At 40.4% G+C, this 26,791-nt stretch overlaps 1 protein-coding gene across 2 annotated transcripts in view; it reads right to left on the bottom strand.

Moving 5' to 3' along the window:
- LOC139585039 (involucrin-like) overlaps positions 1-26,791 on the bottom strand; it is a 126,282-nt gene that overhangs the window by 98,049 nt on the left and 1,442 nt on the right. For both annotated transcript variants that reach the window (XM_071417449.1, XM_071417441.1), the window contains exons 2-5: positions 13,979-15,153; positions 8,661-8,797; positions 5,504-5,661; positions 752-864 (exon numbers count right to left, since the gene is read on the bottom strand). In XM_071417449.1, coding sequence (XP_071273550.1) covers positions 752-864; positions 5,504-5,661; positions 8,661-8,797; positions 13,979-15,061 — 1,491 coding nt within the window. In that variant the 5' untranslated portion in view covers positions 15,062-15,153. The remainder of the gene's footprint in view (positions 1-751; positions 865-5,503; positions 5,662-8,660; positions 8,798-13,978; positions 15,154-26,791) is intronic.

Consider the following 26,791-nt stretch of genomic DNA (forward strand, 5'->3'; position numbering starts at 1 on the left):
AAAATCCCTATAGGCAGTATAAAAGAAAGAGCCTCCAGCACAGAACTATCAGTCCTAGCCAACTTTGATTTTATCATGTATACAAAAGGCTAATATCAAGTCAATACAAAGTACTTGAACAAGGTCATTTTCTTCAGCTATTATAGCTTTTTCTGTTTTCCTTTCTGCATGCTCCTCTAGTGTTTCAGGTTTGCAATATATTGACCTCATAAATACAAGTATTATTCCTGGAAACAAGCAGGACAGTGTTCCACTGGGAAATGAGCAATCTAATCAAAGTTGTTTTTTACTTTAATTGTTTGTGATAAATCCCATACAATGCTGCAGGAAAGGTTAGAAAAGCACATCACACACTACTAGTATAAATCAAGGCACCAGCCTGACTTCCAACATGACATTAATCTTGTTCTGAGGTAAATATTAGTCAGAAGACAAATATTGCTCAGAAGCCATCCTGCCCTATAGAAACAGCTTGACATTGTTTTTGTGCAAATTTGACCAGCCACAATGGAAGGGAAGTAAATCTGTAGTCTACAAGAGTGCCATACAGAGTATTAACAACAGACCTCATTTCTTCCAGATATGAACAAACACAAATGTGTTGAGCAGCCTATATACAAGCTCTGTTAAATAAGAGAAGTTATGTTCTCTGCTTGCAATGATTATTGCTTAGATCCCAAGGATCTCATTGAAGGAAAAGTAATCACTAGAACTGATCCTAGGAAAAATATTCTTACACCCAGTTACTTACCCTTCTTCTCAGCCTTGATGCTTTAGAGAGCTTCAGGAAAGTCAGATGTGGTTTGAAGTCCTTACTTCCTGAAATGTCGAGATTCATTTCAATAAAGCATTCTTCCACAGCTTCTGGAAAAAGATAGCATAAGAAAGAAAGAAATAAGTAACACTAGGGAGGCAAGGAAAAATATTTAGAGGGAGGTTAGACAAAAAGCCACTATCCCTGTCTTGAGCAAGACAGTTAAAACACATCCCAGGCAACCAGTTGCTGCACTATCACAGGCAACAAAAATTTGGGAAAAGTAGTCAATACCAAAGTTCTGCATAACATACAGACATAAGCTGTAAACCTGAGACTGGATCCAAGCTTCTGTGTTTGCAACACAATTCCTTCTGAATTCATAAATCCCCTACCAAATGGCGAGCTCAAGAAAGCATCTGTCCATGGCAGCCCTGCCAGGAGCAAGATGCAGCCACCACCAGTGGCCACAGCTGGGGTCTGTGGCAGAACAGATTCTCCCCAGTTACTGCAAACAGCAATGCAAGAAGCAAAGAGCTTCCAGAAAAAAAAAAAAAAAAAAAAAAAAAAGGCTAGATTCCCAAAACTACTACAACTCCACAGCACTTAAAGCAATTCAGGAGGGAACATCACACAAACATAATACTCCTTCCCCAGACACAAATGTGATACAAAGTGTTTATGATGACACTGGCCTAAAAACTTTGATCGCATATTTATAAATCCATGAAGTCTTGTCCTTCATAGAAAAAAGTGTCTGTAACTCCAGGATTTATATTCTTCAAGGCCTTTCAGCTAAGGATTTTAATGACAAGTCAAACCAAGCTGAACTGTTCTTGGTTTTCATGGACTTTGGGGATGCAGAGTCTCAAGTACATATCAAAGTAAGGTTTCCATGAGGCAGATCCCTACAAGTCTGGCAAAACCAGACATTTTGTTCAACAGCTGAGCTTAAACAGTGGGAAGTAAGTCTGAAATTACGCTTAAAGCCTTGGCTAAGGCTGGAGTACTCCCCCAGTAAAAATAAGATTTTTTTCTTATTGACAGAGCTCTTCATACCTTGATTGTATAAAGCAGATAAAATAGTGGGGGTGGAGGGGAGAGGGGAAGGGGGGGGGGGGAAAATAAATAAGCATTTTAAAATGGAAACCTGCAGCATTTATAGCTCTTCTAGTCAGATTCCCCCAGTCTTAACACCCATTTTTGTTACTGCTTAATTGCTTAGGCACTGAAAAAAGGAGGTTCAATGTTGAAACTGTGTAAAAGATAGCATATTACATAGCAGATGAGTGCCTTTTTTGAAATCCCCCTGCTTTCATTTTGTTTTTCCACCTATCAGGAAGTTGAACTACACGTGTCTCCACTAGTTTGTCATATGCATTTGTATCAAGGCCAGGTCTCTGGCTTGGAGTTCAGCTAATTAATAGTTTAAAATGTTTCTTCTCAGAGTATTTATGAGGGAACAGCAGCTGGGGCTGTCTGATCACTTTGCCAAGGCAACTGCTTTTTATATTTTCCATCTGGAAAACACAAGGAATAGGATCCAGTTGTCCAAACAAGCATCTAATGTCCTTTTAGGTGCCCTACAGGATGTCCACCTGGCCTCCAGCTGCTGCTGCAGAAGGTACAGCCTGGCTGTAGGTCTGCCGTGAGTGCTGCAAATACTTTGGGGCATCTGAAAATGGTCCTAGGTGATTATGGTTAGGTATCAAACAACCTAAAGTAAGCCTGGTACTTTGTCAAAAAGTACATATTAACATGAAGAATTTCTGCATATTAAGTCTCTTTGTTCCCATGTCAGTTGGTCAAAGCACAACAAGCCCCAGAGAAAAAACACAACCAAAGAGTGTCTAAGCTCCCTCTAGAGCAAAAAGCTTTCCCCATGCATCATCCAGCATGCACCCTCCCCAAGCTGCATAAAAAGGAACCAGGTAGATATTAACCTAAGAAAGAAAATCTGAACATAGCATCTACTCTTGGTTAACTCCAAGCCTCCAGAACAGCAGGAAGGGGTTCTTAATAGAAGGTGAAGGTCTCACTGCCATGAGCAGATTTTCATCAGAAAAGCAGATGATGGAAGAAAGGTCAAAGCCAGCAATCATCTTCAAAAAGTAGGTATGGTGACAAGGCTCCTGGATGGTGTGCCCTGTCCATGCCAGGTTGGCACTCAGTTTTCCAGATACTGTGTTCTCTAGCTCATATGAAAAATGTCCTACAAAAGTTCCAAGACATCCTAAGCAGTATCTCTTCTTCAAAGTGGATGAGACCACTAGCACCAAGATAAACTCAAACACTCAGAATTTACTAATTAATTGCAGTTAATTGATCTAGAGATAGGTTAACTCTCCACTTTGAAACTGAAGTCCATGATGTAGTACCAAAAGCAGATGGAGGGCCAGTCACCTGGCCAATGTCAGGAACACTTCAGAAGCTAAAAGACTTCATTAGAGCAGGCAGAACTCTTAAACTTGCTGACAAACCATCAATAAGGGCATGATGAAGCAGAGACAGCTGACAGGAGTGTCGTGACCTTTGCCAGCCAAATCGTTGGCCCATCATGCTGCTCAAAAAACCAGCATTTAAAATTCACACCTAGCTCATGACAACCAAAAATATTGAATAAAAGGTAAGGGAAAAAACCCTATTCATTGTATAACAATTAATTCAATTGCTTTGCTGAGAGAAGGGGAGACAAAACCCCATCTCTTTGCGGATGTCATTGAAAGGATAGACTTTGATACATATTTGCATAATTCCCAGACTCATTAAGTTCTAGAAATGGTCAGAAGTTATGCAGAATAGAACACTGGAAGCTACAATTCTCTGAATAGCAAAATCATTGTTAACAGAGTTAACAGCTTGAAAACTGGCAGCTTGTCTCCCAGTCAAAGAATTATTTCAGGCAATCAGTGAACAATCATATTGCATTAAAAACACAAGTACTGGAAGAATATTCCCAGGGCTTGCAATCAAATTTTTTCTCCTCTATCCAATTAAGGGGTTCAGATCAGAAGCTAGATATTAGGCTTCCCAAACCCTGAAGATGCAGGTTATCCAGGCAGAGAAGATGAAGGATCTGCCACCCACTATTGCAATGGCTTTTAGAGCTAATGCAGGTCCAAGATGATATTTAAAGAGCATCATAGCACACATTCTGCAGAACCAAAATTAAACACTTCTGATGGTGATAAAATAGCATGATAAAGATCGACCTTGTATGGCATGACTCATTGGGAACAAAATTCTCAGTTAAGCGAGACAATGAGTCCAGGGAAAACCAGCTACTTTCAGATGAGGAGTGAGGTACTCATCTCTGTATCTTTCAGGAGTGATCAGAGAGCCAAGGCAGTGCCATCAAAACAGTCAAATCAGGCATCAAAAGAATCAATCAGCCCCTTATTTCAATGGCACTGAATTGTATATATATTGTGGACAGGAATGTACCAAATACGATCTTACAGGAAATTGCATCATCTGCCTTCTACTTTACTAACTTCCAGTCAAGACTATTTCCAGTTACAGCCTTGAGAAGAAGCGGTTTGTGCATGGGCAAGTTTGTTGAGGTTGTAATCCTGATAATTAGGGACCATATCAGAAAAGCACAGCTGCTTTGGGTCAAAATTAGCTTTGGGATGGGTGGAACAAGAAGAGAAGTGAAGGCCAGAGTCAAGCAAGAGGTAATAGATAGTCAAGTGGCTAATTTTATATAGCCGAGGCAAAGAAGCTGTTCATAAAAGGCATTGTCTAATTATACACTGACTACTTAAGAGGTAAAATAAACAGGAGGATAAGAGAGCAGGACTATAATATCAAAGCTGAGAACTGGAGGAGGTCAGAAACAGCATCAACAAAAAGAAAAACAGACTGCTTGGAGAATCATATTCTTTGAATTTTACACAGTGTCTTTGTATTGCATGACTCTTTGAGAAACATTAGTTGAACTATGCTTCCTTTTTGCTTAGTATGAAAATAGTAAGGAAAAAGTAATGTATATTGATTATTTCTATTCTGTTGGAGTGGAAGCCCAGGACACAGATTAGGTTCTTCATTGCAGGCTAAAGCAGGTCCTAAAAGCAGAGCTGGGTAGGGAGAAAGAAGAGAGTATCAAGCCCTTCTGAAACTTTACTCAGATGCAGGTAAGCAGATCAAAAATCTGGAACATCTCATAAACCCTTCTTTGCTTTGGAAAATTAGAGCAGAGGACAAGCTATTCTTACACTTCTGTTTCATCTTCTACAGTGGAAGCAAAAGACTGATTTGCTGGTGCTATACACGCATATGCGGACAAATACTCATTTTTGTCACCTCCCACCCCAGAGTTACTTATGATTTCATGCATATTCCAGTTTAAATGAAGTTCTTGTATACTCAGCTGGGGCCAACACTTAATAGGCTTTCAGATTATTAGAATGAGCAGAGCCTCAGTTAGAGGTGTCACTTTGAACACTGTGCACACCTCAGGCCTGTGAGATTCCAGTTGCAGAGCAGGTTAAGCTAGCCTTGCTGTGTGATCTTCACCTGAATGTCTGTGCATCCCACCTGCTCCATACTAGTACAGACAACCTATTCTAGGCCTAATGCTCTGCAGGAACCCAGCTGTTGGCTTCATATTTAACAAGCAAGAAAGAGAGGAGAGGAAAGGCAGCGCATCACAGCCGTGCACAACAGCTTGTGCCAGTGCTTACAGGAGCTGATGGACTCTACAAACTGGTTTATCACAAGTGCTAGAGAATGAGGTTTTGTACTTACCTGCAATTCTGTTAAGCATTTTCTGGTCTTCCTCCAACATTTTCACATATAGCACTTGGTTATTAAACTCTCCAATCCCATGGAATGTCAAATTAAGGTCTTTACCCTGCAAGATGTCTTCCACTTTAGTCTTGCTTTTCTTCAGTGCCAGAACAGCCCTTAAAAGTAATCGGTATATAAATACTGAAAATTATTAGGTTTTTGACATATGGAAATAGTTTTATTTTATTGCCAGCCAATATACCTGATTTTGACCATTCTGCAGCACTATGCAAGGTATCACAGGCACACTTGTATTTCATTGCTAATTCTTTTGTAACAGTTAGAAGATTTAAAATAAAATACATCTTTCACTTCAACCTTAGCTTATATATTAGAAGTGAGTTTTGTTAGTAAAGTGAACATTCAAAATATTAACATTCCAGAAAAGATATGAATATATGCTACTGAAGAGTCAAAAGGGATAAAACTGAACTTCCATTTGTGGCATGTAGTTTAAAACTTTATCACTGTCATACAACTGCTTTAGTTTAAGAATAAAATTAGTCAACCAAATTCACTCTCCCACCTGAAGCACAATTAGAATTTTTCTCCATTATATCCTCCTATTCCAGTCTAGGTAAAAAGTATCAGATTGATAGTTATGTTCTGAGCTCTGCATCCCATGTTAATAAAGTTTAAATATACACCTTGCTGTGCACAGAAATCTCAAAAAAAGTGAATTATCCAAAGGCATTAATACTGCAAATTAAAACACTTTTCTTAAAGACACAGAAAAGTATAACAATTAAATTTCTAAATGTAGACACCAAGAATTCCAACAACTTAACACCTGCTGAAGCTTTAGAAGTGCCCTTCTTTGCCCTGGTGTCTGAGGAAGGGGAATCCTGTCAGTCTTCAGACTGAGTTTGACCAGAAACATTCTACTAAGGCTTCATACTTCTAACAAACTGCAGCATGATTAAGGATGGCAGGATACCATCCCATAGCTTTCTGGGCCTTCTGCAGCCACATTTACTTTATCATTACACCTAAAACAAGTTTTCACTGCATTCATTCCACTCCTAAAAAATCTTGGACCTATGTAGCATACAAATAGAAACCAGGCAGTAAAACCCACACAGCACAAACTAATGCCCTTTGGAAAGCCTCTTTAATGCATACAGAGACCACTCCAGCCAACATTGTGAACAGTCCTCACCACTACACAGGAGTTATTTCAGCTATAATGGCGTAAAGAGCAGCTTCTTTCCAAGACTCATGGGAACCCAGCAATAAAGATATAGCACGGAGAGGACTGAAGTTGGAAAGAGTCTTTGCAGAGGGTTTTGAATTTTCCACCTTAACAAGCATGGCTAATCTCGCCCTTTGTTTAAGTTCATCATGTCTAAGCAAAAATTAAATACTACTAAGACAACTTCTCCCATCAAAATGGTTTCTGTTGCAAGGGACCTTAAATATCATCTAGTTCCAACCTTCCTGCCATGGGTAGGAACACCTTCCAGCAGACCAGGTTACCCAAAGCCTCATCCAGACTGCTTGAATATTCCACAACTTCTCTCTGTTCAAGGCCTCACTGTAGTAAAGAATTCCCAATCAGTATCTAAACTAAACCTGCCTTTTTCCAGCTTGAGGCCATTCCCCCTTGTCCTATGTAAATGTAAAAATTTCAGCTCCAGCTCCTGCCCTTAGATGTGAAGATGCCTCTCTCCCACTGTGAGGGGCTGGGCCAGCTGTATCAGCAGGGCTGCTAGTTTAAAAATTGAGAAACAATAAAGCTCAAGGCAGTCTTTCATATGACAGCACAGAGCAGTGGCCACTGAACTACAGCCTCGTTTAGAGGAGCTATGGAGGCAGGTAAAAGATACAGGATGAAAAACATTTGGCAAGGCAGATCTGCTTTTCATTGGGTATGTCCATTATTTTTACATTACAGACATACATCCACTCTTAAGCTCATTAACACTGCTTAGCTCCACTCACCTCCCTAACCAATTGATTCCCATTTTGATTGTGGCTCTCAACGAGCTTCCTATCCTCTTGGACATCAGCCTGCCCAGTCAGCAGCACTGGCACAGGGTTTTATTACTGAATTACTGTACACTGTCTTCTGCATGTCTCCTTAGCCCATATAACTCTTATTTTTTCCCTTCAGACCCTAAAAAAAGTCTTTGCAATGAAAAAATAAGGCAGGTAATTTTAAAATAAGGCACATACAAGCCTGTCATATGCATCTTAATCATGCTTAACTGGTGCTGCCTGTATGGACAGAAGAAGTTTTTTTCTAGTCATATTGGGTTTTTTGACACCTTTCCAGCTAGGCATTCTGCTTTACACCCCAGCAGATCCTGTGTGACACTCATATGGTGTTGAGGCCTGTTTTTCATTCCCGTGCTGATACGTGCCAGGGCCCCTGGAGAAAGGGCTGTTCTCACCAGGTTCCCCCCTCTACCACATGATGCCTTCCCAGGCACATAAGGGCCTTTCCTTTCTGCCTCCTTATGTCAAGGAGTTCCAGGTTTCCCAGTGTGGTACAGTAAGATAAGGCTTAGAGAAAAAAACTGCAGCAGACTGGCATTATTTTCCAGACCTTTCTTTCAATTCTAGCCTTCCTGACCACAGGGTAGGTTTCCTCAGTCATCTGTCAATAGCTCCATCTTAATTCACAGGGCCCCAGTGACAGCTCACTGCTCAAATTCAACAGGAGAGCTGCTTGGGAAGGAACTAGGCAGACTTTTTTTGTTGTTTTCTTCTTAATGCAATGTATCTTAACAGCTAACATTTTCCAGCTGATAAAAGTATGGCTGATCTGAAAAGCTATGGTTTCTCAAAAGACAGCAGCTCGGGGAAGCTTACATCTGCTGAGCTAATTTGTGGCAGTAACACAGTAAGAAAGCAGTAATACTATTTACAGCCACACTGCTTTTTCTCTTCACCCCGTGGCAGATAAGAGAATTCCAATCTCTGATGCATCACAGCTAGCTTTTGTAAAGATCTTTCCCCACAGGTACTGAAAGCAAGCCAGAAACTGATAAAAAAAATGTTTAAGAGGAATTGTGTGTAGGCTCTAATAAAACATAATGATTCACAATAGCAGCAGTAAGGTTACCACATTTACAGAAAAATTAGCTGCTCTTGAATTTCGTAGGATTCTTACTTTTTCACTTCTTCTTCTGTTCCCAGATGAGCTACTATTATAGTAAGATGCATAGTTTGAACAGGGAGAAGAGCTCTTGACAGGTCAGGTTCTTTAGAGAATATGAGTTCTTGAACATCTTCAATTCTGTCCAAAATCTGCGGTGGAGTAAACAGGAGAAAGAAATAAATTTTCATTTTGAAATGCCTACACATTACTGGAAAAATTCAGAATGCCAAAGCTTTACACAACCAAAAATGCAACTCAGTGTTTAAGCCAGGAACCCACAAAGCCACCTTCCTCTCCTCCCCACCCCAGATTTATCATGCAGCAACTTTCAGTTTCATACTTGATTTTTCAGGAATTGATTTATCTGTTTTCCTTTTTAAAAGCCTACAGGCTGAATTCATAGCTCTCCTGTGAACCAGAAGCCCTAGATCTTAAAGCAGGTGTGAATCTGATCCTAAGAATGTTAGATAAAACTCACAGCTCTGTGTAAATATTAATGGGATCTTCGTGCAGTTGTCAGTTGTTAATAGACTGTGGAAATTAAATGGCATTTCCATAATTAATCTTATGCCATTTTCTGATTACAAGTTTGATCACAGATTAAACTGATATCTCTTCCCAAAAGGAAAATGTAGCTGCAAACAAAGTAGATTGACTGGGTAAACATGCTGTTTTCTGAGTAGTGTTTAGTGTTTCTCAGAACTGTGTGGCCAGTTTCTGGCTCTTGTGGATCTGTGTCTTTACACAATTGACTCCAAAGATTTTTCTTTTTTCGATATGTGCTGTTAAGGTTTTTAAGCCTGCCATGGGAACAGGCAGGAGAGAGAATAATTAATTCACACAGGTATTAAGTGTCTGGTGGAATCCCAAGTTACAAAGAAATCATTTATAGATTTTCAGGTTATTTCAGTGAGAAAACTCTGCCTTACATGCCTAGGTGCTCACACATGTTGGAGCTGCCCTTTATTCTTACATAGATCGAAACAGCTGAGTCAATATGCTTTTGTTTTGCAATCTTTCTCCATAAAGCCTAGCAGCCATTGTGCAGCCCAGTAAATAGTCCCACAACCTGCACATCAGAGGAGATTAGCATAAAAAGTTCCCAATAAACATGAGGATAAAAGCCTCACACAATTAAAATAAACATTTGAAGATGCAAACTCCCTGAATTCACCAACCCTCACGGTACATTTTTCACTGTGAAAAACACATCACTGACTCTACATTAAGTTAATTCCTACTGCAACTGAAGCACAATTTATTGCAGCCTGCTATTTACAGCATATGTTTAGATTGTAAAAACATTGAGCAAGAATCAAGCCATCAAGCTGTCTGACCACACAAACTACAACCTTTGCCTCAACAGACTAGGCTAAGTATTAACAGTAATTCTACAAAAGAGCCTCCTGTTGTTCCCCTTTACCCAGTCTTTCCAAGAACATCCTTCAAATAAGAAAGAAGATGCTTTTGCATTTCAGTTTGAGGCTTAGACATCTGGGAAGCTGAGTTAGAGTGAAATTCTCTCACATAGATATTTAACTATTACAGAGCAGTATTAAAGTCTTTTCTTATCTTCACATATGATTCTTCACAACTTCCTGCTCCTACTCCCATGGGAACAGTCTACCCTATCACTACACTTTTTTTTTTTGGTGCATCAGTCTTTAGCACTTTTCTATAAATGCTGTGTAATTGATGGGATAGCTGGGGGGGTTTTGGGAAGTGCAGAGCAGGAAGGAAGTACTTAAAATGGAGTACTGAAAGCCTGAGACCATAACATCCTTAGATTCAATCCAGTACAAGCCTGGTGTCCAGCCTCCTGGAGCCCTGCTTAGACACAAAGAAAAAAAGAGCAGTGCACCCACCAGGACTGGAACAGGGCTTTTCCTTTCTACTCTTGAAAGGGAGAAAAATGTTGACAGCCCTAAGCCCTGCCACCTGGAGAGCTCTCTTAAGTGATTAAGGCAAAATAATTATTCCCAAACACTAACAGCATCTTTAAAACCCTTCTGTAATTGGCAAGGTCTACAGAGCTGCAGACCACCAAATTGTATGGTCAGTGAGATCAGGAGCCTCTGCTGTAGAGGTAAGAGCATCTAAAATTGTCACAACACTATTATATGTGCGTGTACATATGTGTATATGCACACGCATTTGGCCAGCAGATCGAGGGAGGTGATTTCATATCCCCACTCCATTTGGTGAGACCCCACCTGTGGTGCTGCATCAAGATCTGGGGGCCCCAGCACAGGAAAGACATGGACTTGTTGGGATGAGTCCAGAGGAGATACACCAATATTACTAGGTGGATGGAGCACCTCTCCTCTGAGGAAAGGCTGAGACAATTCTGTTTGTTTCGGTTCTGTTCCTTCTGGAAAAGGAAGTGCTTCAGAATAACCTAATATGCTGCCTTTCAGGAGCTGAAGCAAGACTTAAAGACAGATAGAGAGGGACTTCTTACAAGAGCATGGAGTGACAGGACAAGGAAAAAGGAGATTCAAACTGGAAGAGAGTAGGTTTAGATGAGATATTAGGAAAGAAATATTGATTGTGAGGGTGGTAAGGTACTGGAACAGGTTGCCCAGAGGTTGTAGATACCCCATTCCTGGAAGTATTCACAGCCAGGTTGAATGGAGCTCTGAGCAACTTTGTCTAGTCAAAGGTGTCTTTGCTTATGGCAGGGGGGTTGAAACTAGATGACCTTTAAGATCCCTTCCAACTCAAACCATTCTATGATTTCTTTACCCACATTATGTACATATGCCAACCTTACAGTACTGCACTCTTCAGTGCTTCTTTCAAGGCCTCACACAGGTCAGTGTCAGTAAACACTGACACCCTTAAGGCTAGCACTTCAGAGGAACACAAACTTGGAATATCTTGGACAGAGCCTCCAAACAGGGATGCCAGAGCTGCCAGATTACCAGAGCTGGTGTGAATGCAGGGGAACCTGTAAGAGCAGAATTTGAGAAAAGGAAAAAAGAGAGAGAGAAAAGAAAAGGAAAAAGAGGTGAAAGACATTCATTGGGCTGCACAGGATGTGGTCCCAGGCCATATATTAAGACACTGAAATCTCATTAAAATAGCAGAATAAGTTAAGCATTCATGACCCTTCAAGCTGTTCCATGATCTCATTCCTCAGATGGCAGGAAACTTTCCAGTTTCTAGCTTAGATTTATTCTTTGCCCACTTCATACCCATTTGTTCATCTGCCAACATTGTCTTCAGCTTACACAGTTATTTTCCCTTCCTGGCATTTATCTTCCTGATGTGCTCTGCACTTTTGTTCACCTCTCAAAAGCCAGTCATATGTAGGAATCACAAAAGTTATATGAGGCCATCCTCCAGATAACCTTCAAAGATCATTCTCTGCCCAAGACAAAGCCAGAGCAAATAATTGCCTACCAAGAGGAAGGCACCTTTGACGCCTCCCTCTAACACATGTGTAAGTGTTTTTACACTTCACTTAGGTAAAAACAAAAACTCAGAAGCCTGCCAAAGCAAGCTACTGTACTGCAACTGCTTGTCACACTGGAGAAGAAAAAAAAGGAAAAATTCTGTGCAACAGATACATCATTCTTACTTAATTATTGCCTTTCAGCAGCATAAATAGTCGTGCCAGATAATGAATGAAAGCTTAAGCTAGGGAAAAAAAGGAACTAAGTTATATATTGCAACAAACAATATCTATTTGGTTCATTGGAAAATACATCATAAACTTCTAGTAAAGCGGATAGTAGAATGTTCTATTTTCACTCTGTTCAGACAAGCTAATGTTCAGGTTTTGTCTTTTACATTTTTATAGGAAAAGTTACCAAGATACATATATATTATATAAATGATAATAATTTACAGAATTTACATACTGTTTCTCCATTCCACCCATGCTAGCTGGGTACAGAATTTTCTGAATCAAATTAAGATTTTTCCCCTGCCTGTCTCTGTCAGGTGGAATAGTCTGCTTGTTGTCTTGGCATTTCAAAGGCTTCTCTTCATAAAATATTTGTGTGCACAGTCATCTGCTGCCCCTACATAAAGGCCATGGGGCATGTCCCACCTCACAATGCTGGAACAGAATCCCATCCAAGCTCCCTTGGGATAACAGCAGATACTGGGACAAAGTGAGAGCTCTCTCTGCTTTTGCTTACCTTGAGCAGCTGCAAAAAAAACCCATTGCAATTAGCAGGTACCAGTTGTCTGTGAAAGGCTAAAGGTTAAAAAAATCTGCCCATAAAAGCATTGCAGTGCTGCTTTAGAAATGAGACATTCCGTAGTCTTCCTTCAGAAAGCTTGAAGTGAGCTTCAAAATTCACAGCAGCAGAATGGAATAAGTAGTTCAAGGTGACCCAGTATCTTCCCACTTTCTTTACAAGTACAAAGAGTTGTGCAGAAGTTATCTAAGATTCATTTGAAGTCCCTAACTAGTAAATAAAGTGTGAAATCTTTCTCTCTTGCTATTGTATCATTTTTGGAATTTGCTTCCATGGATCATAAGACAGGGCTTGTAGCAGCCAAGACCAGCGGGACAGTATGGTTTATTTCAGAAACAGCATTTACTGTGGTAACTGGAACACTTTAGGTCCCCCACAAAGCCTCTAGAAGAGAATATGTCTATTTGTATTTCCACTGTTTGCTGCACTTTGGTTTAACAAGACGGAGGTGAAATGATCTGTTGCTTTTTCCAACACTGCTTAAACATGGGAGTCACGGAACACAGCACACCTTGAAGTATGAGCATAGAGACTGCACTCACGGATTCTTGAAATTAACCACCTATCTAGGATCTCAGGGCAAGTTTATTGGATAAAAGATGGAGAAGAAAAAACAGATCAATTCTCTATAATCTTCTGCAGAAGAGAAGGAAATTCTCATTCTCCATCGTGAACTTCGGCAGAAAAGACTATGAACAAACAAATCAATACCCTTGCATTAAATACAGCCCTAAGAAAATGTAGGATGGGACAACACAAGATGATGAAAGCCAGGTTTTTTTTTGAAAAAAGATTACAGAATAGAAAATACTAGTGATGAGAGACACCACCTCAGAACCTTTAGAAAGGGCAGTGGCAATCATCGAAGTAATTTTTTTCCTTTCCTAGTAGTAACTGAAACATGGATGTGTATAAATACAGCTCTACCTACAAAAACAAAGCACTGCACCTACAGGTTGCTCTGAGGAAGTTAACTCCATCCCAAACCCAGCAAACCACATGGGGTAAGCAGGCAGAATTTGATCACTCTTGGCTTGTTAAGCACCCTTGTAATTAACACAGGAAATTAAACCTAAGTTTAAAGTTAAGTTTTTTAATAAAACAGCTACTTCAAAGTACCTGATCATCTGTTATTGGAATAGCAACAAAATAATTTGGAGACTCTCTTGGACGTTTCTTAGACTGTTCTTGTGCTAGGTCTTCCTTCTGGTCTTCTACAATCCCCCTGGGCTCTTGGATATTACCTTGCTCCTGTCTCATCACTGTACTTCTTTGGTCTTCCTTTTGCAGAGGCAGGTCTGCTTTTAGCTGTTCCTGCTCTTGGCTCTGGTCCTGCAGCTGTTCCTCTATCACCATCCCATTCAGTTCTGCTTTGCCTCCAGCCTGCATGTCATGCAGATCCGCCACTTCTGCTTTTTCCTCTTGGCTCTGGCCCTGCTGGGCTTGTACCATTTCTCCTCCTAGATCCTGTTTTTGGCTCAGAGCTCCCTGCGGCACCAGCTCCACCATAGCAAGCTCTCTCTCACTTTCAGATCTTGTCATCATCCCTCCTTGATTTTTTGGGGGGATCCATTGTTCTCCATTACCTAACACTTCCTCACCTTGGTTCTGGAGGCAGGCTACCTCTTCTGGGTCACAGCCCAACTGCAGCTGCACAGTGACCTTGATGCCAGCAGTGCCTTGTCCCCACTCCTGGGGCTGTAGCTGTACAGTTACTTGTGGAAGAGATGGCCCTGGGCCATGCTGCTGTAGCTGCACCTGCACAGTCACTGATGGGGCTTCCCATCCTGGGCTTGGCCTCTGAGGCTGCACCTGCACTGTCACCTCCGGGGAGTCCCACCCCTGGCTCGTGTTCTGGGGCTGCACCTTGACAGTCACTTTTGGGAGCTCCCACCCTGACTCTGTTGGTTGTGGTCCCATGTTTGGGGCTGTGCCTCCTTGCCCTGGCTGCCTCTGTGGATGCACATGGATATCATTCCCTCCCTGTGGCTCTTGAGCAGAGGGCACTAGCTGTGCTGCTGAGGGATGGTCTTGTTGCTCCTGCTGTACTGGTGAACAGATTTGCTGAGTTCCTTCTGGGCTTTCATCCACCTGAATGTGTTCCTGGACCACGTCTTGAGGCTGAGCTCCCTCTGGACTTCCATCTACCTGAACCACCTCTTGATGCCAACTCCTGCACAGCTCCCGTTTTATCACTTTCATCCTATAATGCCAAAGCTTTCTTCTCCTAGTCTGGAGGTTCTCCAAGATCCTCCTCCTCTTTCTTTGGGGCTTGAAGTACTTTTTTAAAGGAACTGGAGGAAAAGAAAAGAAAAAAGCCTAACAGTTATTTTTTAAAAATTATTTCTCACAATAGTTCAGACTGGGTTCAGTTCTGCAATTGGACTCACTATGGGGGAGTTTTAACCCGGTCAAACAGCCCAGTCTAAAAACCTCTGGAGAGCCTGACAGAAGATTGAACTACTGCTTCTAGTCACTGTACTGTGGTCTTGACTTCTGCTCTTGCCCTGATTAGGTCTCCCATGCTTTAAAGCATGAGTACACCATTTCACAGCATGCAGCACCACAGAGATGGGGCCTTATCAAAGGACTGCAGGTGTGTTGCCTAGAGGTGGTTACTCACAGAGACTGAGAATAGCCTAAGCCAGACTCAGAAGCTGAATTCATTCAGAAACAAGATTGCCTGTGAAGCTCTGGTCTCCTCTAACTGCAGCATGTTACCATCTAATCAGACCTGCACACACATTTTTTTTCTTTCCTGTGGATACATTACAGTTTTTTCTACAGCAAACTGCTGCCACGTCCTCATTTGTCTTAATGCCTCCCGTTCACCCTGTCTCATTCCCTTTTCCTCTTCTGTGAAGTCGCAGAGAGAGATGCTTTTCCCACCCATACTGTTTAGATAAAAGTAGTGAAGGCACAGAAAGAGCAAAAGAATTTTTTTTTCCTCCTCAATTCAGAGGTTAATTCCACAGAAGCTCAAAAAGCCAAGAATATTTCTTAATTGGTCAAAGCAGCTCAATTGCACTCAACAGAAACAGCACTTTTTAAAGAAGATGTCTAAGGAAATAAATTCTACAGACCTAACAGGATTCATCAGTATAAGAAAAATATTTCACACCCCAGGTTATGACTGGCCTTGACTAAGTCCTTCCAAGTCATGGCAACACTGAGGGTTTTTTCCCCCCAAAGCTATTAGAGGTAGGCAGATTTTTTTTTTTATAAATCTGCTCTCCAAGACAACCAAAATGTTTGTTCAAATTTCACAGGAAAACTAAATCCCTTCCCACCTCCACAAAACCCACAACCATGAAAAAAGTCAAAACTAAATAGAAAAAGTGTAAAAAAATTGACGCGCAACCTACATGCTTTAATGCTGGGCAATCCAAGACAGAGGTAGTAGTTATCTCCTTATTCAACCCCCCCCCACCCCAAAAAAAACCCTTATTTTTGTAGTGGGCTAAAGATGAAAAGCTTAAGAAACTCATATTGAATTCATATGAAGGCTATTATATGTTCTTTCCAGAATTCAGATGTTGGCACTTTTTTCCATAGAATGGCCTAGTTTTTAAAAGGATATTTGAATGCTTGTATATATTTCACATGTAATTTCACTCATCAGATAGTTACATTACTTATATTCTATTACATTTTAAGAATTTTTCTGACTGTATGTCAAATTTAAAGACTTAAAGAAACTACTAAAGATTTTTAACATGTAAGAGGCCAAGTGCTTATGGAAGTAGACCAATCTTATCACTCTGGAGGCACACTGTGGACATAAACTAGCTATAAAATCAGCTGTTACCCATGATATTTGGGCCTCGACTCCAAAAGAAGATTTTGTCCTTTGGAAGAGTGTTTAGTCAGGGATATGAAGAATCCCTGATCAGCTAAATGATCCTTAATAAAGACACAATCTAACATTGTACTTTATCCTGAAACAGCACAAAACTTACTTTCAAACATCTCACTGACATCAGTTTTGACAAAAACAAGCTCTGCCCTTGTTTTCATGTCTTCAATGTCCAAGTGAGGAACTAGAAGAAAAGAACAATATTGAAGTCTCCCAGAGAAGCCCTTTCACCCATGTAACAGCTGTAAAGCACTTGTTCATTTTTTCAAGTACTTATAATGGCACAGCAGCTCCTGAGACACCATTAAACTCCTCTGCCTTCCTCACAGTCATGGTACTTGAGAAAGCAACCCTTTTTTCTCTCTCAGAAGCCATCATGTAAATTAAGCCTCAAACCAGTGCAAGCCTTGGTAAGTACCTGTAACGATAGTTCAGTTAGCTTCAGAGAATGCAGCATCTAAATTCTCTGTAAACAAGTATTTAGATGAATCTAGGTGAGTCAAAGTTTAATGCACCTACAGTGACAAGATTCATGTCACTGAAACATCATAAACCCCACTGAAATCTTTGTTTTACTAGCAGTGTGCAGCTGAGGCATAACAAGTTAAAAAAAAATCCTCTCACACTCAGCCTAAGCTGCTCTGTGAAAAATCATTAAAATAGGTAGAAACTTGTAACAAGCTGCCCTGGTGGTGGACATTTGTTGTTGGCTTTGTTAGGCTTTCTTCCCCTAAGTGACATTTAAAACCATATTGTCTCTCTCACATTTGTGCCTGCACAGTAACCTTCAGTAGGGATTTCACAGACTGTCATCAACTTAGCAGAGACAATGCAACAGCTCAGGTTGAATATAGAAGAATCACATAGAAAGAAGCCTCTGTGTTCTTTACAAGATAATGGACTATTTTTATGGTTTTCAACATGTAGCATCAAGGCAGTCTCATCAATATTACACAGTTCCTTCCCTACACTATTATTTTTCTCTTAAGCCTCTATTGCTTCATATGTGCACATCTCCCACAAAACTTTCATTAGATAATGCCACCACCTAAAAAGAGCTAGAGATGCAGCTGTTACCCAGCCATCCCTAAACTTTTCCAAGTCCTTACAACCATTTTGTGGCTGTCAGCAAGTTGACAATTAAGGGCTCAGGTTTTTTATGCCTTGACTTAGTACAACCTAAACTCAGAGGTTAATGAGGTGGCAACATCTTGGTCTTTCAAACACTTGGGCACCTGTGTAAAATAAAAAGGGAGATCCTGAGTAGAAGCATCCCAGAGAACCCCAGGCTTCTGCCAAGTCCCCCTTCTATCTGTTATTCTGAGCCCTGCCAAGCCATTTAGGCCAGGTGACAACACCAAACACTTGCCCACCCACAGCAAGGTCCAGTGCAAGTCAGGCAGCCAAGAGCTGAAGACTGCAGTCCATACAAATAGGAAAGGTCCCTGCCCCTGTAGCACAGAAACATGCCCTCAGGAAGTCCTGAAAATGGCAGGAGGACCACCCACCTGCATCCAAAACATTTAAACCATGAAGAAAGCTCTTTCTTCAAACCAATAGTTTGTTCCATTTCCAGCCTTCTGACAGACAGAGCTCATGCAGACCCTTGTATCTCAGCCAGCAGCTCTGAATCAACAAATGCACAAGCTCCAAAAGCAAGCTTCCTCCACCCTCAGTGCCATGCCAAAGGCTGGGAACAGATAGTAACTGTGCCTAAACCTTGATCAAAAGGGTCCAGGAATACTCAGAAGGAAAGCTGACCTGTCCCATGAAGATGCAGGCAGCATTTTCCCAAAGACCTGTCTTTGCTGCTTCAGACCTCAGTCTGATACCTCCCACCTCCTCAACCTCAGAAAAATCAAGCGCCCAATGTGGATGACAATAGAAAATTCAACTCTGCTGCTTTGAATTTTAATTGTAGTGCAAAGCAATTCCATAGCAAAGGCTATGGAATGTCTCATTTCCAAAGCAATATGCCAGTATTATGTGTCCATACCATAGAGACACTCCGGAAACCAGGCAACATTCAACTTCTACCTGGAAATAGATTTTGTGCTCCATAGAAGTGCTGGAAAACTGCTGACCAGCTAACACTGCCTCGGTGTCCCTGAAGGATGATTTAAAGTCTGCTCACAGCCACTGTGATGCATGCAAAAAAGCCTCTCTGCGCAGAAAATTAGCCATGAGAACTTTTACACAGTTCTACTTCATCAGATAGGTCAGAAACTCCCCAGCTGTGACAGTGGCATGCAAGTTTGCTGGTATTGGTCCGGGAAGCCCAAAAAAGTCTGTTTATAGGCCTTGCTTTCTGCAAAAGTCTCTCCCTTGTTACTCAGTTGCAGGGGAGCAGGATTCAGATGCAGTTCAGTAGCTGAGGAGCAGACTTGAATCTCAGGTCCTGAGAGAATATTTAAAATGCTGGAGATGAAGGGAAGATTACCCAGTCCCGGTCAAGCATAGGCACACACCTACTATAATAATTCACTTGTGTTTTTCTCGAGATCTGAATGGCTTCCTGGGCTTTCTGTTCTCCCCCTGCTCCTCTTCCTGATAAAGCTAACAATTTACTGAAGTAATCTGATGTACACAAAGCAAAAGGCATTTGAAGAAAACAACCTTTTCTGCAGCACCCAGGTCTTTTCTCTAAGCAATACTGCCCTCTGGCAAGCCATGCTTAAAACATCCACCTCATCCTGCCATGCTAGAAGGCTGTAACTATACAAGTTCCTTTCCTCAGTCTTATGATATATTTATATGGTCACCAGGCCTTATTTCTTCCTCTCCCAGTCCCCCCAAAAATAATTGCATGCTTTGCAGACTGGATAGCTCAGATACCTGTTTTTCCTGCTAAGATGCCTTTTCAGCATTCAGCTATCACAATGTTAGAGGAGAGGAAGAAACAGGTGGCAGAAGAACCTGCCACAAATACTCTTAGAAACAACATTTCTATATGAAGTTGCATCCTTTAAGTCATCACAGGATGCCACAATCTCTCTTCATTTTATTCCCTATCAATCAAAACTAAATTAAGTCAGATCAAGAGAAAGGAAATAGAAATTATTTGGCTCAAGTTTCTCCCTTTTACCAGTTTATTGGACCTTCATATGTTGAAATTTCATTGCAGTTGATGAGAAATGGTAGCATGAAGAGAGGAAACATGTTTAAGTACAATTAGAAATCATCTGTAAAATATGGTTTCATCTAGAGAACTTTTACTGAGATGTATTTGGCCCTGTCTCATTGCACCTTTTGCTAGAGGTTTCATACAGGGCTAGGAGGAAGGGTGAAGGTGGGAGGGTTACAGAGCCACAGTTAATTAACCCATATTAGCAAGTGAGTGGCAAAAAACATCAATGTTCCATGGTCTGTACCTACAGGTTTCTTCTGTCTAGACCAAACCTTTTAGACTGAAGTAAATCCTTCAGTTGCCTTATTTGTGTGCAACATTAGTTGTTAATCAAGAGGCACAGAAGCTTCAGAGTTTCTTGACATATTCATTTATTAGCTCCATTTTCCCAGTATAAAAGTGGTAAAATCAAGCACCTCACACCTCTCAAAACTGATAGCATATTTGATGATGTCTATTTTTCTCTGATTACTCACCAAAGTAACCAATGAGCATTCCAAATGCTGCTATTTAGTAGTAGGCCACTAACTCCTTACCAAGGCTAAATTTAAAGGTTTGTTGACCTACAGAGAGGAAGCCAACGAAAATGGGTGGAGGGTGAAAATAGGAGAAATGGGAGCTCTGAAATGAACAATATTTATGTTTGGTGGAAAGAGATTAGAGGCAGAAACAGCACCCTTCTTAGGAGCAACACATACTTGACAAAGCTGCTTTTTCCTTAGTGGCTCATTCCAATTTTTGTCAGATCACACTGAATGAATTGTTCCCAGAGTACAGATGAAAGATTAAAAAGGCTTGACTTATACTTATGATCCACCATTACCCTATGTGTAGGTGGATGGAGCTTCAGCATTTAGCATGCAGGATGCATATAATAGTGACTGTGGTGTCCCAGAGACCACCACTGCCTGGTGGAGAAGGAAAGCTGACACCACCATTCCTCTGAAGAGGAATGCAGTTACTAGCTTTCCAATGAAAGTGTGTAGCTTGCTTTATTAGCCATTGTTTAAAGCACTATAATTAGAAAAAGTGTTAGATATGCAAGATAAACCATCCTCCCTCAAATACTACATGCTCCCCTGCGAGTTATAATCATTATACATTGTGTTAAAGAGGTTTTGTGGAAGTTTCTTTACAGTGACTAGAACCATACAATCATTGTGCCACTTTCAGATTGCAGCAAAAAAACCAATACATCCATAAAATGTGTCCCAGTCATTGCTTTTCTTTATGAGGATCTCTGAGCAGCTATTAAACAGTAATTATCTCGGAAGCTGTACTAATCTTTTAGGTGTAACAGAGGCAGATATTCTGTACATTGTCAGGTGGTTCAATTGTAATTCCTGCTGCCCCTCTTCCCCTCAGCCCCAAGCAAAGCAGAGCTCAGTTAAGGTATAATTCATCTGGCCAAGGTAGTCTGCATTTCAAAGTGTATCTTTATACTCCCTAAAATGAAACCACTGTGTTACCCAAGATAAACTTAAAATTATTTGCATAAGATAATCAGCACACACTTGAGATTACTTTGATTTTTGGTAGGCATATCATTTATGCAAGCAAACATCCTTTAAAAAGGTAAGATTCATCACTTCTGATACATGAGGAACTAAAATACCGAGACTGAAGTTATAATTAAAAAGGATGATGTTACAAACAATTGGCTGCTCTAGCATACGTGGCAGGGGTGTCCTGACTTCATTACTCCTTCACAAAGGCAGCACCAGAACCCCCATTAAAGTGACAGGTGGGAGGGCTGAACTAGAGACTGATTTATAAAAAACCTGTTCTGGTAACCCCTCACTCAGGCAGAATCTCCAGGTCAAGTCCAACACACCTGGACACCCTGGGTTCCACCAGTTCAGCCAAACCTGGCACTCCCATCACCCTTTGGCACCAGCACTTCTGAGGCACCCATGGACCAAGTGAACACCACACAGGAGGGACATCTCTTGCTTGAGTGCTTCTGTCTTTATTGGAAAACACTTTTTGCGTGCAAAGGTGGGGGTTAACACTATCAGAGTCACAAAGCCTACAGCTGTGGCTTTGTGACAGCATAGTCCAGGTATTGCCCCCTTTATCACAATTTCTCATGGCTCTTACACAGATTCCATTATCTCAGTTATATTTCACAAGCAGAATAGTTTAAGTGTCAACTTTCTAGCTATCAATTCAGGAGATAATCTTTAATCCAAAATACAGTGCATTACATCACCTCAGCTTCTGCTTATGATGGTCTCCTGCAGTATCCAGACAGAGAGACTGTCTGCAGCCTAAAGGATTTACTCAGTAAATTAATGGCTCTTCTTAAGTATCTCATATCCACTTAGAAAAGCAAATATGGATTATTTGTTCCTTTTAAAAATTTATTCTACAAGCACACAAGAAGTCTCCATCTTAAGTGACTGAGTGTCCAACCTTGGAGAGAGAGAATACTGTATCTGAACAGCTAAGCCCTCACAAGTTTTAATTTATAGACATATTTCCCAACCCTGCCTGAGCATCCAAGCCACTCACTGTCAGAGCCTTAGTTCACATCTGCCTGAAGCCTTGCTAATCAGACAACTACACAATCACTGTTCAGACAAAAAGAGTGAAAGGACTCAAAGACAGACATTCTTTGCTACCAAAGGACACAGGCAGAAAACACTGCAGCCTGGGTACCTGTCAGCTGTGCAGAAAATGCTGCAAGAGAATGTCTGACCAGCACAGAGCATCCAGTCCTCCTTCACCCACAGCAGCCTGGGCTGCAAGCAGGGCTAGAGGCAGGCACAGAGCTGCTAAAGGTCAGCATGTTCCTCTCCAGAGGACCATACCTGAAGGACAACAGAAAGTATCTATCTCTCAAAACCATTAAAAAACAAAACCCCTCAACTTCTTTTCTTTTTACTTTCTTGGAGACTGGAGGTCATTTTATGGAAACAAAGCTGCAAATATCCTTTAAAAAATGTTTGTCCTTTAAATAAAGAATAAGGAATTATTTTCATCTTGAACTCAGTTACTAGACCTAAAACTGCCCAAAGGAACTAGTAACTCACTGCTTTTGACACAATACATGTATTATACTATAGTGTAAATAGGTTTGTACCTTTTGTATAAGCAGAAACATATTAGCTGCAAATTTATTTATTTCACTTATGCAGAATTCACATTACTGTGAAAATTACACTTTTGGTATTAAAACAAGAGATTTAAGTTGGTAGCTTACATAGTTAATTTGCAAAGAAATACCTTTCACTTATTTATTCAAGTGTTTCAAACTCTGCTTTCCACTTTTCTGTTCAAGAAATATTATGTACCTAACTGCAAACCTGAATATTTTTCATTAGGAACCTGTATTACACACACCCCCCCTTAGGAAATGTTTAAGCCTGTTAAATAAGAAAGATCTTGTTTATTGGAATATGTAAACAGAATGAAGCATTGAGTCACAACTGGCATGATTTTTTCTGCCATATAAGCACACTTCTGCAGAGTCATGCTCCTCTTGCAGTTCGCCCTGCACTGAGGGAGTGCAGATCAAGTCAGACATGAGAAGGTAATGTGTTTTGGGTTTTTCTTTTCCCTGCCTCCCTACCTGTACCCTCAAAGGAGAACTCAGGAAAATCAGTATATAATGCAGGGTCCAAGAAACTGCTTCTATTTCAATAAGTAGCTCACATTATGCATGCCTTCTGTCAGATGAACACAGATCCCTCTTCCAAAAATGATATAGAAGCATCTGAGCAGGGGGATGGAAACTGTGACGTAAGAGGCAGCCAGTGGAAAGACATATGGAGGCAGAGAAATCAGAAAGATATCAGCAGTTGGCAAATCTCCTCTTACATTTCACATTCATATGCTCACCACATTTAGACACAAAGACAGTATCTAATACTCCAGCACCAGAAGAGAGGCTGTTTCCAGCATTTTCCAAAGAAGCACATGCTGTTATAGACATAGCCCTGTGCAGCACAATAATCCTACATTGCTCATCTGAATTTGTATTTAAGCCAGACAGTGGCACTCTGGACTGTAGTGAAATCACACTACACATCCCTACTGCACCATCATGCAAGTATGAATTGTCAACTAATATTTATACATTGCCTTTGTGTCCTGCGAAATGAGCAGAGCAAAGAGTTTTAGTGATGCTTGACTGTCATCAAGAAATTTTCCTCTCAAATTGAAAAATAATTATTGAGTACAAAGAAAACTTATCCCTGGAGCACCTTGCTGTATTCACTCTAGTCAGGTTATACTAAAGAAGTTCTCAAAGTTTTTGCTGATTTTGACTCTGTCTTGGTTTAGTGTTTTTTTTAGGAGTTTTGGGGTTTTTGGTTTTTTTTTTTGGTTGTTTGGGGGTTTGTTTCATTGTTTTTGTGTGGGTTTTTGGTTTGTTTTTTTTTTTTGAGAGGGATTGAGGATTTTCTCTTTTTTGTGTGTTTAGAGTTTTTTTAGTGGGGTTGGAAAGGCGTATGCAAGGTAATGTAACAGGACATTTTCACCTGCATTACTGCAATATGCCCAATGAAGAGAGTCAAGAACTACTGCTCCTATGCCACAAAACACATACTGTAACGTGCTTCTACCAAACCCTCCTTGTGGTGCTTATGCCCTTTTGCCCAGAGGACAAATAAAAGTCATTTCCTTCAATGGCAAGAAGCAAGAAAAGAGCTGAGAGCAACATACTCCCAGCTATCATTGTGAAAGCTGTACTTGGACTGGTAATATAAAAAAAAAAAAAAAAAAAAAAAAAAACACAACACAACTATTTTGTCCTGGTTTCTCTTTTAGCAGGATGTATTGGGCTGGAATGATCCCTCCTTGTGCACCAGGAAGTGACTATCCATAGCAACTGCACCAGTAGTCGTGGGATGGGATAGAATTAAATATTATTTTGGATAGAGCTTGAGTCTATACTTAAATATCCAACTTAATGTGATCTGCTGCAGGTCAGTAAATGCAGATCTTTTCTCCTTTCCATCCCTCAAGATTTTTTTTTTTGAAGCAACACATTGGGACATCCCAGGTAATAAGTCTTTGACAATGAGCTCCCAAATGTGACAGCAAAAAGCCAACCTCTCACTGCAGCCTATTAACCCTATTAAGTAAACTCATGGGTAATTATCAGCCATGAAGTGTTAAGCTTTGTTTGTTGGACACAGACAGAATTTCTTAAGCATCTATTAAGAAGCTATTAAGACACATGCAGGCACTTGAGTACAGCAGGAACAAATTAACTGCTTTGATATATTTTCTGATTGTTGTTGTCTTCAAAGAAATGGCAATCCTGAAAGATAACTTTTCCATCTTAATTCGTTAGGATCCTCTTGGGGAGGAACAGCAGCTCTAGGTATGTATTATGCAAACATTATTTATATGCTGTGCCTCGTGCAGCATGTCAGAATTATTGTAAGCAATTGCTACCCTCACATTCAAACAAAATTAACATGGCACAAACATCTTACAGCTATTGCCATTTTCTATGGCTGAAGTGCTCTTGTGCCATTTCAGGCAGGTCAGAGATGCTTGAAAAAGAGGAAGCTTTTTTGCAGGTCAGTTATCTGCACTTCAGATGTGATGCCAACACACAAGAGAATAGCAGGAGCAGAAAAGGAAATACAGAGCACTTACTAGATGAGATACTCCAGGGAACAAATAAATGGGGATTTTCAAAATGTCAAGCTTGTTTCTGTAGAAGTTCTAACAAGGCCATAACTTAGAAGCATTCACAGGAAAAGAAAATATTACCTAATGCTAAAAAATAAATAATTGTAATATATTTGTGGAACACACCTTCAGCATATATATAGGCTCACACCTTCTTTAGAAACTGCTTTGAGTTCAGTCACTGAAAAAAGAAACCATGCTTTACTTAATTAACTGCTCAAACGATCTATAGAGAAGGTATTTGCAGGAGTTATTTTGTCTTTATTATGGATTTTTAGGAAGCAGTAATTCACTTTTCTATATCAAGAAGGAGGCAGAAGAGAGAGTACATAAAGCTATAAATACTATTAATTGCAGAGTAAGGCACAATATCTTTAAGAGTTATGGAAACTGTCCCATCTCCTTTATTCCTTTTGCATCTGACTATCAAGTTTAAGAGAAAAAGTAATTGAACCATTCCATCAAAACCCTGGTGTGGATTAAACCCTTGCCAATAATGAGCTAGCATTGATTACTTATAAGAGCTAGCAGTTTGAGAGCTGGTTTAAAGGCATAGAATAAGCCCAGAACCTCAGAAGCTGAGCCTTGAATGAGGAGACAGCTGTGCCACCAGCATGAAGGAGACAAAAGCATATGATCAGTAGCTTCAGAAGCAATCCAAATAGATCAAGAAGAGACATCAACTGTAGTTGATCTATTTAAATTCATGAGATCATATTTGGAAACATGGAAGAGAGCTGCAGGAATAATACATCTCTTTGAATTAAGTCTTGCAGAAAATTTATCTTTTGATAGTCTGTCTTAACATCTCAAGGCAAATTGACACCATTAGATGCAACATCAGTAAAAAGAATAAAGAACACAAAAACTAATGATTAATAAAAGAGCTCTGAAAAAAGTGCTCTGGGCTGGAAGAGGGCTTTTTTTTAGAATTAGACACTATGGCAACAAGAATCTTGAGTTACAGCTTGTATACATATATATACACTCACTGTATGTGTGTATATATACATACATTTCTGTAACCTAAACATGCATCGTGCTTATACAGGCTACTCATATGTGCCATCATAAAAGTATAAATCAGATCACTCTCTCCTTAACTGTGAATACCCTTTACATTGCATACCCATAAGTTCCTTTCAACACTAAAAGGATCCCAAAAGCAAGGACAGATTATCTAACATAGAACAGCAGGGATTTATCCCTGTTAGCAGTCTGCAGAGGACCCACAAATCCACTCTGCAGATCAGAGCAAGCACCTTAAGGAAGCAATTTTCCCCTCCAATATTGCCCCTTT

This window comes from Agelaius tricolor, unplaced genomic scaffold, assembly GCF_023055355.1.
Source record: "Agelaius tricolor isolate 1412-34295 unplaced genomic scaffold, bAgeTri1.0.p SCAF_2, whole genome shotgun sequence".
NCBI lineage: Eukaryota > Metazoa > Chordata > Aves > Passeriformes > Icteridae > Agelaius > Agelaius tricolor.